This window comes from Microchirus variegatus (genome assembly GCF_963457635.1).
Source record: "Microchirus variegatus genome assembly, chromosome: 12".
Taxonomy (NCBI): domain Eukaryota; kingdom Metazoa; phylum Chordata; class Actinopteri; order Pleuronectiformes; family Soleidae; genus Microchirus; species Microchirus variegatus.
This window is the reverse complement of record NC_139813.1, coordinates 13,081,399-13,096,058: the sequence shown is the minus strand read 5'-3', so window position 1 is coordinate 13,096,058 and position 14,660 is coordinate 13,081,399. Positions and strand designations below refer to the sequence as shown.

General features: G+C 41.2%; 1 protein-coding gene across 1 annotated transcript in view; it reads left to right on the top strand.

Moving 5' to 3' along the window:
- LOC310935101 (MAM domain-containing glycosylphosphatidylinositol anchor protein 2) overlaps window positions 1–14,660 on the top strand; it is a gene marked incomplete at its 3' end in the record, with an annotated part of 167,480 nt that overhangs the window by 45,039 nt on the left and 107,781 nt on the right. Inside the window, exon 2 of the mRNA XM_083898940.1 lies at window positions 12,193–12,332. Coding sequence (XP_083755066.1) covers window positions 12,193–12,332 — 140 coding nt within the window. The remainder of the gene's footprint in view (window positions 1–12,192; window positions 12,333–14,660) is intronic.

Below are 14,660 nucleotides of genomic sequence, written 5' to 3'. Positions count from 1 at the left end.
GGAAAACCCTTTTTGGCTCCAGGTATAACTTTTTTATAAAGGTTCCACCAAGAACCCCTGTAAAACCCTTTATTCAGGAAAGGGGTTTTAAAGGGTTTTCTTGATCAAAATGGTTCTTACTGGAACCATTAGTGTTACCAAGAACCTTTGAAAAACCCTTTCTTCTGGAAAGGGTTTTTCAGAAGCAAATGGTTCAAGGTAGAACCTCGTCCCTTGTAGAAGGACAACTTTGGAACCCTTATTTCTAAGAGTGTGGGTGGTGGTAAATGTATTGTGTCTTACAGAAAATTCCCATATTAAGCCCATTCTTTTTGTTTGCAAGAATATAAAAATATGAAATCCCACACATATAAGCTGAAATCCTTTATGCAATAAAATCAGTTTTATTACAACTCCACTTCCAGTGTCTATGACCACACTCGGGCTAATGGGTGGTTCTCCTGCAGTTTCCGGTGACTGGTTGCTGTTGGCAAACACTTTATTGTGTCACGTTACATCGTGCTTGGGGTCTTACCGGGCTTACAGGGTAAATAAGGATATTTTTTTAACAGTACTGAGGTTTACTGACTCCTTTGTCATGTGACTAAAGTACTGCAGGAGAGCAAACAGACACATTATGTAGGGCATTCTTTCAACTGAAGATCATACATCCACGACTCACTTAGTTTTGTCACTGTACATCAGAAGCTATTGTTACACCTGAAATCATGTGAGGTCTGCTTGCTTATTCTCTTGTATCAAGTGAATAAGATATAACAGTATTTGTTATACGGGTATAACAGTATAACAAATAACTTGTTATTCTGTATGTTTGCTCTTGGTTCTCTGGTTTCCTCCCACACTCCAAAAACATGCAGATTTGAGGATTAGGCAAATTGGAGACTCAAAATTGACCAAAGGTGTGAGTGTGAGTATCGATGGTTGTTTTGTCCCTGTGATGGACTGGCGACCTGTCCCCTCCTTTCCCCACGGCAACCCCCACGACACTCATGTGGGGGATAAAGTGGTAGAAGATGAGTGAGTGAGTGTCTGCATAGGGAAAAAAATCCTCACCCAGTATAATATTTGCCTTTTGCATCCGTCTTCTTTTGCGCCTCCTCCTTTCTGCCCCCCATCAGCACCTTTGAGCAAACTCGGTTCCATTTTTCACCCAAACTGAGAAAACCACCTAATGAGGCTTTAGGCACTGCTATTTTTCATCTTCATAATTTTGCTGATCTGTATTTAATATTACATGGAATAAGCACCCTTCAGTTAACAAGACTCCATTGGGGTGAGGAAAAAAACACCAAAAAACCTCAAAGTCATTAAATCTCAAAAACTCTTATACCCCAAATTTAATTAGTACAAGACCCTTTGTGTTCTTGATATTACAGTTACGTGACGAGTTTGAGTTTTGGTGGAGTGTAGCTGAGTTGAACTGAAGAGGCTTTCCCTAGGACTGTGCTATTGATATTGGAAAACCTGTAACCCTCATTTTCCAAGAGCAGAGCACACTGAGAGATCTCTAAAACCCATTTCCTGCCTGGCTTAGAATAATGAGGTGTTAAAGCTTGCTGGCAGGGCTTAGCCGCTCACCTCCTCAATGGAAAAGTTATGGATGGTGTACAGGCACACACTCACATATACTGTACACACTGAAAGACATGGACATATGCCCCCTGGAGGTGTTATGGATAGCTGCATATTGCCGAGCCATCCAGCAGGCAGCACCGTCAGACAGCCTGTGCTGTGGGCATTGATAGGACAATCAGTTCTCTCTGGAGTTGCTGCAACCAATCATGAGACGGTTTCTTGGCAGCCAGCACGCAATCTTCTGAGGTTTGCCAGATACTCTTATCCCCTGTGAGCTGGCTGCTGGCTCACTGCTAGCCAACCATTAAGGAAGCTGCTGCCTTTCGTCAGCCAATCGTGTGAGTGTTGGCCAGTGTTAGGCCTATCAACAGAGAACTGCTGCACGGCGACAGCCAACCTGGGCTTTATCCTTCCCTACAGATGTCCAGTTAGTTGTTGTTTATGGAAATTAAACTTCCGCAACATCGCCTGCTCTGCCAATGTGGTTCTGTGAATGGAGAAACTGGTAGAATGGGATAGGGGAAGAACCCCCCACAAAAAGCTTTTTTTTCTCCTTTGGCTGTGGAAACGGTGATACTCTGTCATCTGACAGCGTATCAATATTGACCAACAAAGTCTCGCTCTGCACCTCCGTCTCAGTGACCTTTCTCGATATCACCATGAGCCCTGCAGGCCTCGTTTAGCTGTCGAGGTCTTTCTTTAATAAAATTGTAAATTTATCAGCATGTACTCATAAAGGCCAGTAAGTTTATTCCTCATAAAACTGTTCTGGCTTACACTAGCCAAGGGCATGTTCAATGAACTCTGGTTATGTCCCTGTTAACGGGCCTATCACCTATATGTCTGCGCCTTAAGTTGACAGGTGTTAGATCAGTTGATGATGCAGACGGTTTGGTAATCAAAGTCTCTGTTGACGCTAAAACGTGCCCTTTGTGTTCTGTGTGAGTGTGATTGTGCACATTTTATATGGTAGCACTTGGAACATGGAAATAGTATGACTGTAAAATGGATGTAATATTATATTAAGACCATATACCTTATTTCCAACATAATTACCAGCTTGGCAATAACAATAGCAATATCGTGTTAATAGGGAGATGATATTACAGTAATATCATGCTATTTCCAAACATAATATCCAGGTAATGGCTTGATAGAAGTATTGATATAGGTGATTGTAATACCTTCACATGAAAACGTAAAATCCATCCCTTATATGCCACACACATTTTACTTTAGTAAGTCATTATGTGGTGATTATGACAGAAATAAGAGTAGCTGCACACCTTAATTCCACAGTATTTAATTATATTTGATCTTTGCTGTGTACTTTTTGGATTAGCCCGAGGACATTTTCCAATTTCAAATGTACAATTACTCTGATGGAAGCCCAGTGGTTAAAGCTATTATGGCAAATGTTTAACCATCGATATTTTGTCATGTCATAAAAGGAAAAAACAAAACAAAACACAATCTGTGTAATTGATATAAATAACAGCTGTAATTTAGGCGGAGCTCTACTTCCACGGCCCTATTGTTTTGCTTGCGGTCTCACACTGACTTGGCTCACTGACAGGGACACACTTATGATGTTTGTAGAACTGGTGCTTTTTACTATTGCTTTATAAGTTGCGATATCTGCAGTGTATGTAGTGTATGTATGTATGCATATATATATAACCACATGACAAAACATGACAACAAGGTTAAACATGAATTCCATTGGCAAATGCGATATATTTTTTTTTGGATTGCATGATTAAGTGTTCAGTCATGGTGATATGTATATGTGTGCATGTGTAATGGATTTATGTGCGTTTAATTTGCTAAAAGAAAACACATGTTGTGTGTGTGGGCAGCAGGCTGAGCTGTGTCTCTGCTCCCTTTGGCATCGGTGAAGTGACAAAGGCTGCAGGCTTCAGCACACATGGACAGCCACAGCACTGCACCTCACAGCGCATCACTGTAAACCTCCAACACTTGATTTGGACTAAAAAAAAACACACAAAACAAATATCTGCTAATCGGATTTAGACCAACCCGGCTCATCTGTGTCCCTTTCTCAAGATGGCTTGCGTGACATCGAGCATGCGTGGACATAATGGATGCAGCTGTATGCAGCGGAGCTCCGTAAAGCCTGCTGTGCAGTCCTGAATTGCCGGAGCAAAGATGAATCTGTCCTCTAAGTCTCCCGCCTTCAACCTCCACCTTTGACAGTCATCTCGCTTTTCTCTGCTTCCATCTCAGCAGGGCTTTGGCAGGTTCACTGGTCCAATTTTATAGAAACACACACATCTATAGCCAGGCATGACTGTGTGTGTATTACCTCTTTATGCCTTTTTTTAAACACTAACCTTGTCAGGACCAGTAGTCCTCATCTGGTCTTAATGAGGCAGAAACTCTTTTCTGAGGAACTGTATAGTTTCGGGCTAAGATTGTTTGGTTAAGGTTATTGTTAACCCTTTATGGTTAAGGTCAGGGATGAGGCTTTGTTACGGTTGTCTAAATGGATGGAAGTCAATGCTGTGTCCTTAAAAGAATAGCTGCACAAGCCTGTATGTGTGTGTGTGTTGCTCAACTATAAATAGCCCCCCTGAGAGCTGCCACAGATGTGGATCTTTATGTTATGCTTTAGTGGCCCATGTCCACTGAATAATTGGACAAAGGAAAGGTCCCCCTATCCTGTAGGTTTGCCGGAAATCATGTGAGCTGGAGGAATGGAAGTGTTCCACTATGTGAGTAGATATGAATGTAATTCCACCTTAAATCTGAGGTGTTTCTCCATCTTGATGTGAAACTACTGCACTGTACACCAGCTCATTACTAACCCAACCGATGTAACTTTGCTTCTGTCCCTTTAAGAAAGGGGGCCGTCTTTCTCTAAGAATGTGAGAGTGCATATGTCGAAGATTGTTTTGGCTTCTGCTATTTTTGCAGGCCCTTTTATTAAATCAAGCTCAGTTGCTATGGTTACTGGTGATACTTATTAGGCATATCTTTCATTGCAGTGGACTTTAGTGTCCTCTGGTTGTGCAATGTGTTACCAAAGTTGCACGTTGAATAAAGCAGTGCTCGCTGATTCAGAAAAATCTAATTAAAAAGATGGAAATTCCAATTCAGCTTGCTCTGTTTTCCCACTAAAGGACCACCTGACACTTCCCACTTGATTTTAATAACGACTGTCTCCTCTTTCAGCCAAAGTGGACAGACATGTTGTGTTCCGTGTGATGCGGCAGTGTTTTTCACCTCTGCAGTGCACACTGGGTGATAGATGATCCGTGCTGAAGCTGGATCTATACAGAATCTCGTTTACAATAACAGTGCAGGCCCTGGAGTACATGCAAGTGCATTACAGTGTGTAATCAATACGCTCTGACAATGCCTGATGTAATAATATGCATGTGCTGCTGGCAAAACCATTTCAAGGCTTTACACACATGGATGACCTCATGGATGGGTTGCTTCTCAATTATACTGCAGGATGGACCGGGGTATAGTTTATGCTTCCATTTTCGAAAAAGTGTGAAGCATCAGAAATGAACAGAAAATAACAGATTTCAATATGCGTTGCCTCTGGTAATGGAGCGTGTTTACGTATTTTGAATGTTAAAATCCATTTTAATTTGCCCTGGAATGGCAGTGCACAGCAGCATGTGAGCCAGTGCTGTTTTTAACCATAATATCAATCATATGGATGTGCATTGTGCGACATGATTGTCTTGAAATATGTATATATTAAATATGTGTGTGTGTGTGTTCCCCTATGAAATACATTCAGTTTCATGAGGAAAAAAAACCACACATGATGAACGTGCAGAGAGGTTTCTGTATTTCTCTCTAGATGATTTCGGTTTACTCTCACGTTCACCTGGTTTTCAGTGGAACCGGGCAGCTGTTCACACCTGATAAGCTGTGGTAAGCACTGACTGGTGAATAAAGTAGAGCATTTGGGCAGGTAAAGTGCCAGCTATACCCCTCAGGAGTTTGCTGATCAAAACATGGGCTGATGAAAACATAAGGTTGCTTTGAGTCGGCTGGATGAGTCAGTGGGGAACCGTTTGCTGTCCGAACGTAGCCAAAACAAACGCACACAAAAAAAAACTGTTACTGCTGCTAATGCGTTATATTGAGACCATAAATAGTAACATGTGACCAGTCTGGTGAGACTGTTGGTAGTGTTGTGGTTTTAATTTGTTCCTTTATTAAAAAGGCAAAAGCAATACTCCATATAAGAATTGAAAAAATGTTAAAGGCAACACAACTTTTTAATCATTGAAATCCTTATATCCTCCTCAGTCTAAAAAAACATGCTATGTTGACTTCTGCAGGGTATCTGATATCAGACTGATAAATTCCTGGCATTGCTGTCTGGCAGCACAGAGTTCTACACAAACTGCCAGCCTCAGAGGATTTATGTGTCCAGTGGATACATTTTATATGTATATATAAATATATATGTTGTCTCGCGGAGCTCCGCTTTGTCCATAAAACACGCAAGAATGCTGGCGAAGACAACAGTATCCGAAAACCGAAATCTGCAAAGTCTGCGAAAAGTTCTATTCTTGGCTCCACAGTGCAGCACAGAGTCCTACACAAACTTACAGCCTCAGAGGATTTATCTGTCCAGTGAATACATGTTAAATATGATGGCAATGTGCCTGCTAGAGCCTGCTAATGATTACTTTTCCAAATGCTAACTCCTGTTACCTCCCAGTAGCCTCTGTGGCTGATGTCATTTCCTGTCCTTTAAGTTTCGTTTTATGAAAGGTGTACCTAAAGAGATACTACTAAACCGAGCGTTCTGAACACAGGACTCTTTTGGAAGGGTGATTGAACTGCTGTGGCGCTTCATTCTTATAGTATTTTGACCAGCATGTCACAGACATGTTCATTAGGACACCAGGGAACTAGTTTAACTTGGAGAAATAGGTTATAATATGACCCCTTTAAGCTGATTATGAAGCCGGTTCTATGGTGTGGTGCTTTTTTCTTATGTGAACAGTGCAGAGTTGGGATGGATGTCCGTTTTGATTGGGCAAAACATTACATTTCCCCTAAGATGAACTCTAAGTCTTGTGTTGTGAAATTTGCATGAATGTGTCTTCACAATACTTTACAAGTCCGAACAATCTTTTTCAGAAACCTATTATTCTGAAAGCATTATGGCAAACATCAAATACGACAGCGCTGACTTGTTGGACTAGCGTAATAATGCTGAACTTGTTTCCTTGTTATCACTAAGCTGTTTAAGGCTGGCATTGTGCCGTCATATCAAACCGCTGAAATTGGCTTTTTCAGCCTCAGTCCTTTTATAACCTCTAGGAAATGTGTTTCCAGAGGTTTGGGCATGGGAATCAATAAAGGGTTTGTTATTGTCATTCTGAAAACTATTTCTTTTTTTCATCTATGCAAATCACATACTGTATGTTTTTCTCTATCATTTTGGCCCATCCTAAGCAGGTGATTGTGCAGCCAGAAAACTAGCAGGATATGGTTAGTAGTCCTCAGGGGTTGGTCTGAGAACATTAAGCCCACAGCGACAACAAGCCACAGCTGTTATTTTTTTTTGTGTGTGTTTTTTTTTTTTTTTTACACATTCATTTGTTTGTCAAATTTAGAGCCTCTCCTCATTGCCAAGAACCCTCTCTGCCACTCAGGCACTCCAGAACTGTGGTGACAAGACTGCTTTTAGCCAAATCCAATTTCATATCCATTGGCGGTCAGAGATAAAGCCGTCTCCATGTCCCCGACTGAGTCGAAGGAAGGCTAGACTCTGCACTGGGAGCTGCTACTTCAGTACGAAGGATGCACTATGCAATACATAATATACGGCTACTGCTCCTCCACTTATGTAAAAAAAAATAAAAGAAAAAGAAACTTTTAGCAAGCAGGAAGCTGTGTGTGTGTGTGTGTGTGTGAGTGTAATGTATTTCCTTGCAGATGGTGGAATGGGTGCAGGAATACAGGGGAGCAACAGTATGTACATTTATGCAAATATAATGTCTTCAACCACAGGTTCATGCCAACATTTGTTCAAAATGTGCAAAGAACGCCGTGGAGCAAATAAGTAACGTTAGAATAACTCTGCATTAGTTCGACTGTATAAAGATGTATAAAGCGACAGATGTGCGTCTTAAGCCAACGCCACTCCTGCATCTAGCACACACCATGAGCGGAAGCATCCAATTAACATCCAAATGTGCCACCAGTTGAATAGTTTTATTTAGCTCATTGCTCCCAAATGAACCTCGAGCTCCACTGCTCAACCTACATGACCACTCACTTAACATTTCATTTTCTTTCCGATTTTACCTCCTAATGATAGAATGGAATAGACCGGGATTATTGATTATTTGACCTTAAACATGCAACCACTTAAGGCAACCAGTGGTTGAAATTACCTCAGTCGTTAGAAATAATATTGCAGTAATATAATTTATTGTGTGTTGACGCTATGAATGGGTAATTTAGTTCATATAATTAATTTTTGAGAAGGATGGCTACAGAGCAATGCTAAGACCAGTGTGTTCAAATGTTGTGGATACACACACTCAATCACAGACGGCTCACTTCACATCCTCTTGCTGTTTTAGGCTTATGTGGTAATTGCCTGTTGCTGGTGGTAATTCACTGAGACACTTAGTGAATGCATTGCACCACTAACCGCAGCAGCAGTAATAAAAAAATATTTTAGAAATCAAGCTTCTTAAAAGAGAAAGAAATGACTTCAAAGACACTGAGCATTTTGTTGCTGTAAATCTAAATTGTCATTTGCAAGAGCACACCACAGGGCACCTTTAAGCATTAAATACACGACGTTGGCATGGTTTCAGAGTATTTTTGTGCGCTCTGCTTTTTACTTAAATGTAAATACTTCTTGCATCTCTGAAGACTAGACATCCAGTATAAAGTATGTGAAGCCAAACAGTTGAATCATAAAATTCACAAAGCACAAATGAAGCCTCTGTAAAATGTTTTTTTTCCTCCATTAATTCAATTTTATACATCATTATTTCCATTTCCTACAGTATTTTCTTTTTTTCGTCATCTGAAAGCGGATGTGACCTTTTTTTCCCCCACATTTTTGTAACATTTTCAGAGTATGAGAATCCTAGTTTGTCTAATGATGTTGTATTGGGATGTATTTATGATTTTAACGGGAATAACCTACTGTGCATGTCCTGATGTGACATGCACAGCATTGTCTACCGCCTGCATCCCCTCTGCCCTGACATGTTTTATCTCAGACCCGTCAGCGCGTTGAAATCTCACTTTTTATATCCCCAAGTCCCACAACATTAATGCCTCATTATCCATTCTGAAATATCTTTTTTTCCTGTGACTTGCTGTCATCTGCACGGCATCAAGCGGCGTCCCGAAAAACTAAACAAACAGGAAATTATGTCGTAATGATGGAGGTTTTTAGTTCGCGCTTTGGGCCAAGTGATCCGGAAGATCTAAAGATATGTGTGACTGTGAGAACATTATTGTGCTCATTATGTATGCTAAAGAGAGGGCTGTTTGCCTTTGTCACTGCAAGCTAAGTGTTTTCTGTGTGTAAAGAGTATGCGCATGTTTATGTGTGTGCAGCAGCGGCTGCTATAGCAGTTGACGATCATTAATTACGAGTGTTTCTCCACATCCCTCCAGGACTAATGGTATGCTGCAGAGATACCGGCTCATTGGAGTAAATAGCATTAGTACGTTGTGTGGCGACTGCCCAGGGGTCTTGTTTCTAAACCTTTTTGTTTTAAGTGGCAGCCTTGTGTGAAGCTGCCTTATACTCTCAAACCCTTACCCCCCGCCCCTTATGGAATTTCCCAAATGGAGATGGAACAGTGTTCTTATAAGTAGCTGGTTAGCATAGTGATCGTCAGTCTGTTTAGCATTTGGACAGGCAGGACATTTATTTAAAATGCAAAATCAAATTTTTAATCATTTAAATCCTTATATCCTCCTCAGAGATGTTCTATTCTTGGCTCCACAGTGCAGCACAGAGTTCTACACAAACTTCCAGCCTCAGAGGATCTATCTGTCCAGTGGATACATGTTATATATGACAGCAATGTGCCTGTTAGAGCCTGCAAATTATTATTATTACCTTTTTTTTTTAAGAGATACTACTAAACAGAGCGTTCTGAACAGGGCTGTTTTGGCAGGGAGATTGAGCTGCTGTGGTGCTTCATCCTTATGTTATTTTGACCAAAGCGTGTCACAGACATGAGACGAATGCTACAGTCGGTAACACAGAGGGACACGCGGTTCTAGCATGCGGCTAACGACACACTGTGTGTCTGAGACTCTCGTCACAGTGTCAGAGGAGGATGCTGCTACGCTCATTAGCATCACAGCCTGGATAGAGGTAGAGCTGAGCCTGCTGAGAGAAGCCCACACAGGAAGCTGCTGCTCCAACATGAAAGCCTCACTACAGTCCTTGTGATTTCTGCCTGATTTTTTCTCTCTCTCTCTCCTCTCACCAATTTGTACTCCCCCTCCTAATCAAATCCCGTATCCGCTCTCTAAATCATCTCATCCCAAACCTCTTCACAAATCATGCAATTTGGAGAGGGAAGAAATGCTTAACAGATGCTCGTATTGTCAGGGGCCGGTTGCATGCAACTACGCTTTCACAGCTCAGTGGAAGTGAGGGGTTTTTGGGCAGATCACTCATTCCTCCTCTCTGTTTAACCCCCGCTACATGTGTCTTTTGCTTGATGCTGTGTCGATGTCCTTTCTGTCTCCTACTGTACGCTCTGAAGTGGTGGAGAAGGAGCACCACCAGCTGTGGCGTGTCCTAAACTTTTACTGCAGTGTGCTTGTGCTGCAAAATAGTGAATAAAATTAGCCCATATCGCCGTTTCTGGCATTTTTATGTTCCTAATTGCATTTCATTAGGAGATTATGCTAAAAACGAATGTGCTAAATGATGGTTGCAAAATGAAATATCTGCCTCTTAAATATGGACACCCACTCTCCATATGCTCTAATGACAACAGAGTACATTTTATGCTAATATTGAATTTTTGTGAAATTGTACCAACATCACCTCAAGGCATTTACTTATGAAATATTAATTTTTCTTTGAGTCGGAGTTTCTTTCAAAGTATACTTGCTTAATTTCTTTTTTTTAATTCCACTTATTTGTTTTTCGATTCTGTGATCAATCTACTCTGGCATGTAATTAAACAAAGTTCTGAACTCATTCTGGTATTTTCCACTCTCCCGTGAATATCGGGAGAGATACTGAGATAAATGTCAAATCTACTGATTTGTTATCAGTTGGTCATCTCTTTGACGCTGCATTTAAATTAGTGCTTCATACACTGGCTAATTAGGTTAAAATCCAAAATTGGCTGTCAAATCCTAAGTGGAGTGATATTAATTGGTTTCTGCTTCTGCCAAATATTTCATCTATTGCCCCCCAGTTTCCTTATGAAAAATAAAAAAGTCTGTTATCCAAATTATGAAAGGTCTGCATGGACTGTGGTCTGTCACTTCATTAAGTCCCATATTATGCAAAATCAGCTTTTTTAAAAATAATTTTAATACTTATATTTGGGACTCTGGAGGCCCTATCAGTCGGCAAAGTGTGAAAAGATGACTCACTCATGTTTTTGTGGTCCTCCTCAGTCTAAGTACAGGAGATAAAACACACAATGTTGACTTCTACGCTCATTGGGACGTCACAATGCGCTAAATTCCTGGAATCGTTGTCTCGCTATGCTCCACTTTGTCCGTTAAACACGCGAGAGTGCTGGCGAGGGCCACGGCATCCGAAAACCAGAAGTCTGCAAAAAACAACTATTCTTGGCTCCACAGTGCAGCACAGAGTTCTACACAAACTTCCAGCCTCAGAGGATTTATCTGTCCTGTGGATACATGTTATATATAACAGCAATATGCCTGCTAGAGCCTGCAAATGATCACTTTTCCAAATGCTAACTGCTTTTAGCTCCCAGTAGCCTCTGTGTCTGATGTCATTTCCTGTCCCTTAAGTTTTGTTTTACTTTTTTTAGGGTGGCCCTACAGAGATACTACTAAACGGAGCGTTCTGAACAGGGCTGTTTTGGCAAGGTTATTGAACTGCTGTGGTGCTTGATTCTTATGGTATTTTGACCAAAGCATGTCACAGACATGTTAATTAGGACACTAGGCAACTAGGTTAACTTTGAGAAATAGGGTATAATATGGGACATTTAATACTTGAGTTGAATATTGACTAAAAAATAACAGAAATGAATCAAAAAAGAAAGCATGGGATCTCTCTTGAGGAGAACATCTGCGATCTAGCATCAGTCAACATCAATTACATTAATGATGCTTTTATTGTGATATCTTTCAGAATCCTCGAATGCATTTAAATTGCATAGCAACACATCAGCACTTATTAATAAATGACCTAGTTGAACACACTCATTTTCAAACACATGTGGTTCGTCGTGCACTGTTGTGTGCAGTTCAAACGTGGCGGTGAATCTTTGAAGGAGGCTCGTTTTAAGTGAGGCAGCCTCTTATTCCGTATACCATCTGTTGTGCTACTTTATTCACTCCTACCGAAATGACCTGAGTGCTAACACGTTTTTGTGCCTTTTTTTTTTTTTTTTTCCCTCTCCGCAGCACCTCCGACTGTTCGCATTATACACTCAGGTCACGCGTGTAACGTTGAGGAGGAGAGGCACACGGAGCGAGTCTACACCATCAGAGAGGGAGAGACCCTGGAGCTCACCTGCCTGGTAACGGGCCATCCTCGACCGCAGGTAAGAGGCTCAGGTGGCCACGCGTCTGCCCTTAACTGACAACACGAGTCTCAATTCAGGGGGTCGATACCTTCAGAGGCTGCATCTGAAGGCAGATTGCGTCACATCGATGTGACTCGAAGGCTTTCCCCAACTGAGGCTGACAAATGTGACGGATCCAACGGGTGGATCCTTCTTTGCCTCGTCTATCCTTTCCCTCTCTGTTGGGACACAGCGATGAAAAGAAATAGCGACGAGTCCTGATCCGTATTTGTAGAGATAACAGAGCTTCACCATTCATTAAAAAACATACTCTGTCAGAACAGCCCTAATTTTAAGTCCCTCTCTATTTCTGTGTCTTCTTACTTTTAAATTCTGCGTTAGTGTAATTTAGTGGCGACGGCTTAAAAAGTTTAATCCCTCAATTATTAACGGTTTATGTAGCATTGTGCACCTACATTTGATATCGAAAGCTTCCAAGTCTAATGAGATTGCAGTCAGAAAACAACATCTGCCAAAACAGAATCTAATGAGCAGGGAAGCAGGCCACAGTAAAAAGACTCAGGGTCATGTGAATGCACATGGGTCCTTGGCACATGAAGCAAAGTTTTCTCTCAAAAACTATTTGATTTACTGTTGTGATCTGAACTAATTAAAATACAGTGCATGTTTTTTTTTTCCTGATGAAAACAGGCTTATAATTTATTTATTTACTTCGGTCTCATCCAAATCCTAGAGATATTATGTGTATAAAAAGCCTGTTCATTAAGCAGAACAAACAGGCCGGGCTAGATCCTATTTGCTAAGACAAAATGCCAATGTGTGTGATCCATGCAGGTATAAATGTCAGCCCTGCCCCAAATAACCTGACCATCACATTTTTGTTCTCGTATTAATCTGAGAAGCCAAGGTAACCTTTTTTTTTTTTTTTTTTTGACATTTATCGAATGTTGTTTCCAGTTTGCTTGATAACACAAACGACGTGGAATTCAACACCATCTCCAGACAGGGCTGAGCTCATTTACATTAATTAATATGATTCCCCCTTTGATCGATAAACAGAGCCATTAGTTTGCACACTTCCCCTCTGGATGCCACAGTGAGAAGAACATATTGATTTTTATATTTCTGCTGAAAAGGTGAGGCCTCTTAAATTAGCGAGAGGTTTAGAGATGCCGCTCATCTCCGTCTGTCGTCAAAGTGGGGTACAGCTTTGCACTCTTCACATCTTTTCTTCTAATTAGAATTTGAGAAAAACAGCAGAGTGTGGGGAGGGAGGGGGGGGGGTTGATGGTGGGGGTGGGTTGAATGGGAGATCAAAGCCCTGTACGGCTGTAGCGGAAGAGGCAGGATCTACTTTGAAACTTAGTCATTATGAAACTCTGGTGGATTCCCTCAGCATAGCTGCCTCTTAGCTGCGTCTCTTCAAACTTTGGGATGTGTCAGCTTTGTCCCCCTCTGGTAGTGGCACGGAACCGGGGGCAGCGCACACTTTACTCTAAGAGGTTTTCTGAAACTAAGGACTCTGAGGTTATCTGGGGTGACAGCAGACTGAAGGCTGGGTTCCGTGATGTTGCTCGAAAGGACAGGGGGTGTGTGACCTCATCAGAAACAGACCCGGGTTAATAAAGTGATAACAGTTTGTCTTTTCATTAAATATTAATCCACAGAATATCTTCAGAGTCTGTCTTTGCCCCCAAAACACCTCCTTTTTAATTAAGTTGAGTTTCTTCATCTTTTAAGAGCACATGTGGGGGTGGGGGGGGGGGATTCTGTCTCTACTCTTTGAAAAGGTTGCAGTGCACCTCGCTAATGGGAACCTTTCTTTCCAGACACCAAGGCAACCAATTTGATTTGTTGTTTGTGTATGCGTCTGTTCTCTGTATGCTTGTGTAAAGTCTACATGTACAGATACTTCCGGTTTAACAGTTGCCGCATGTATCTGCTCTATTTGAGAAATAAATACAAAGCTGCGTTTATTGATAATTTAATTTCACTTTCATTTCCTTTTTAGCCCTAAAGACCACTCTTTCTGTATCACAGCACCAGCGAGACTTCCTTATAATTTACCTTTCACTCACTGATTTAAATTAGATCTACACAGTAACTTAAACGCCTGTATTCTCTTCTGGTTCAACAACACCACAACTATCGCCCTCAAAAATCACCATGATGTTACATTTTTGCTTCTTCAACTCAACTGTTCTAAAGGCCTGTGTTGACTTCACCCTGCAGTAAAGATAGACACATCTTTAAGCATTCAGTGGCCAACACTTAGTTAAGTCAGTGCAAATTAGTGATTTGTTTCTCCTCTATTTGTTTTAAATGACCAACTAATTTAGTTTCTCT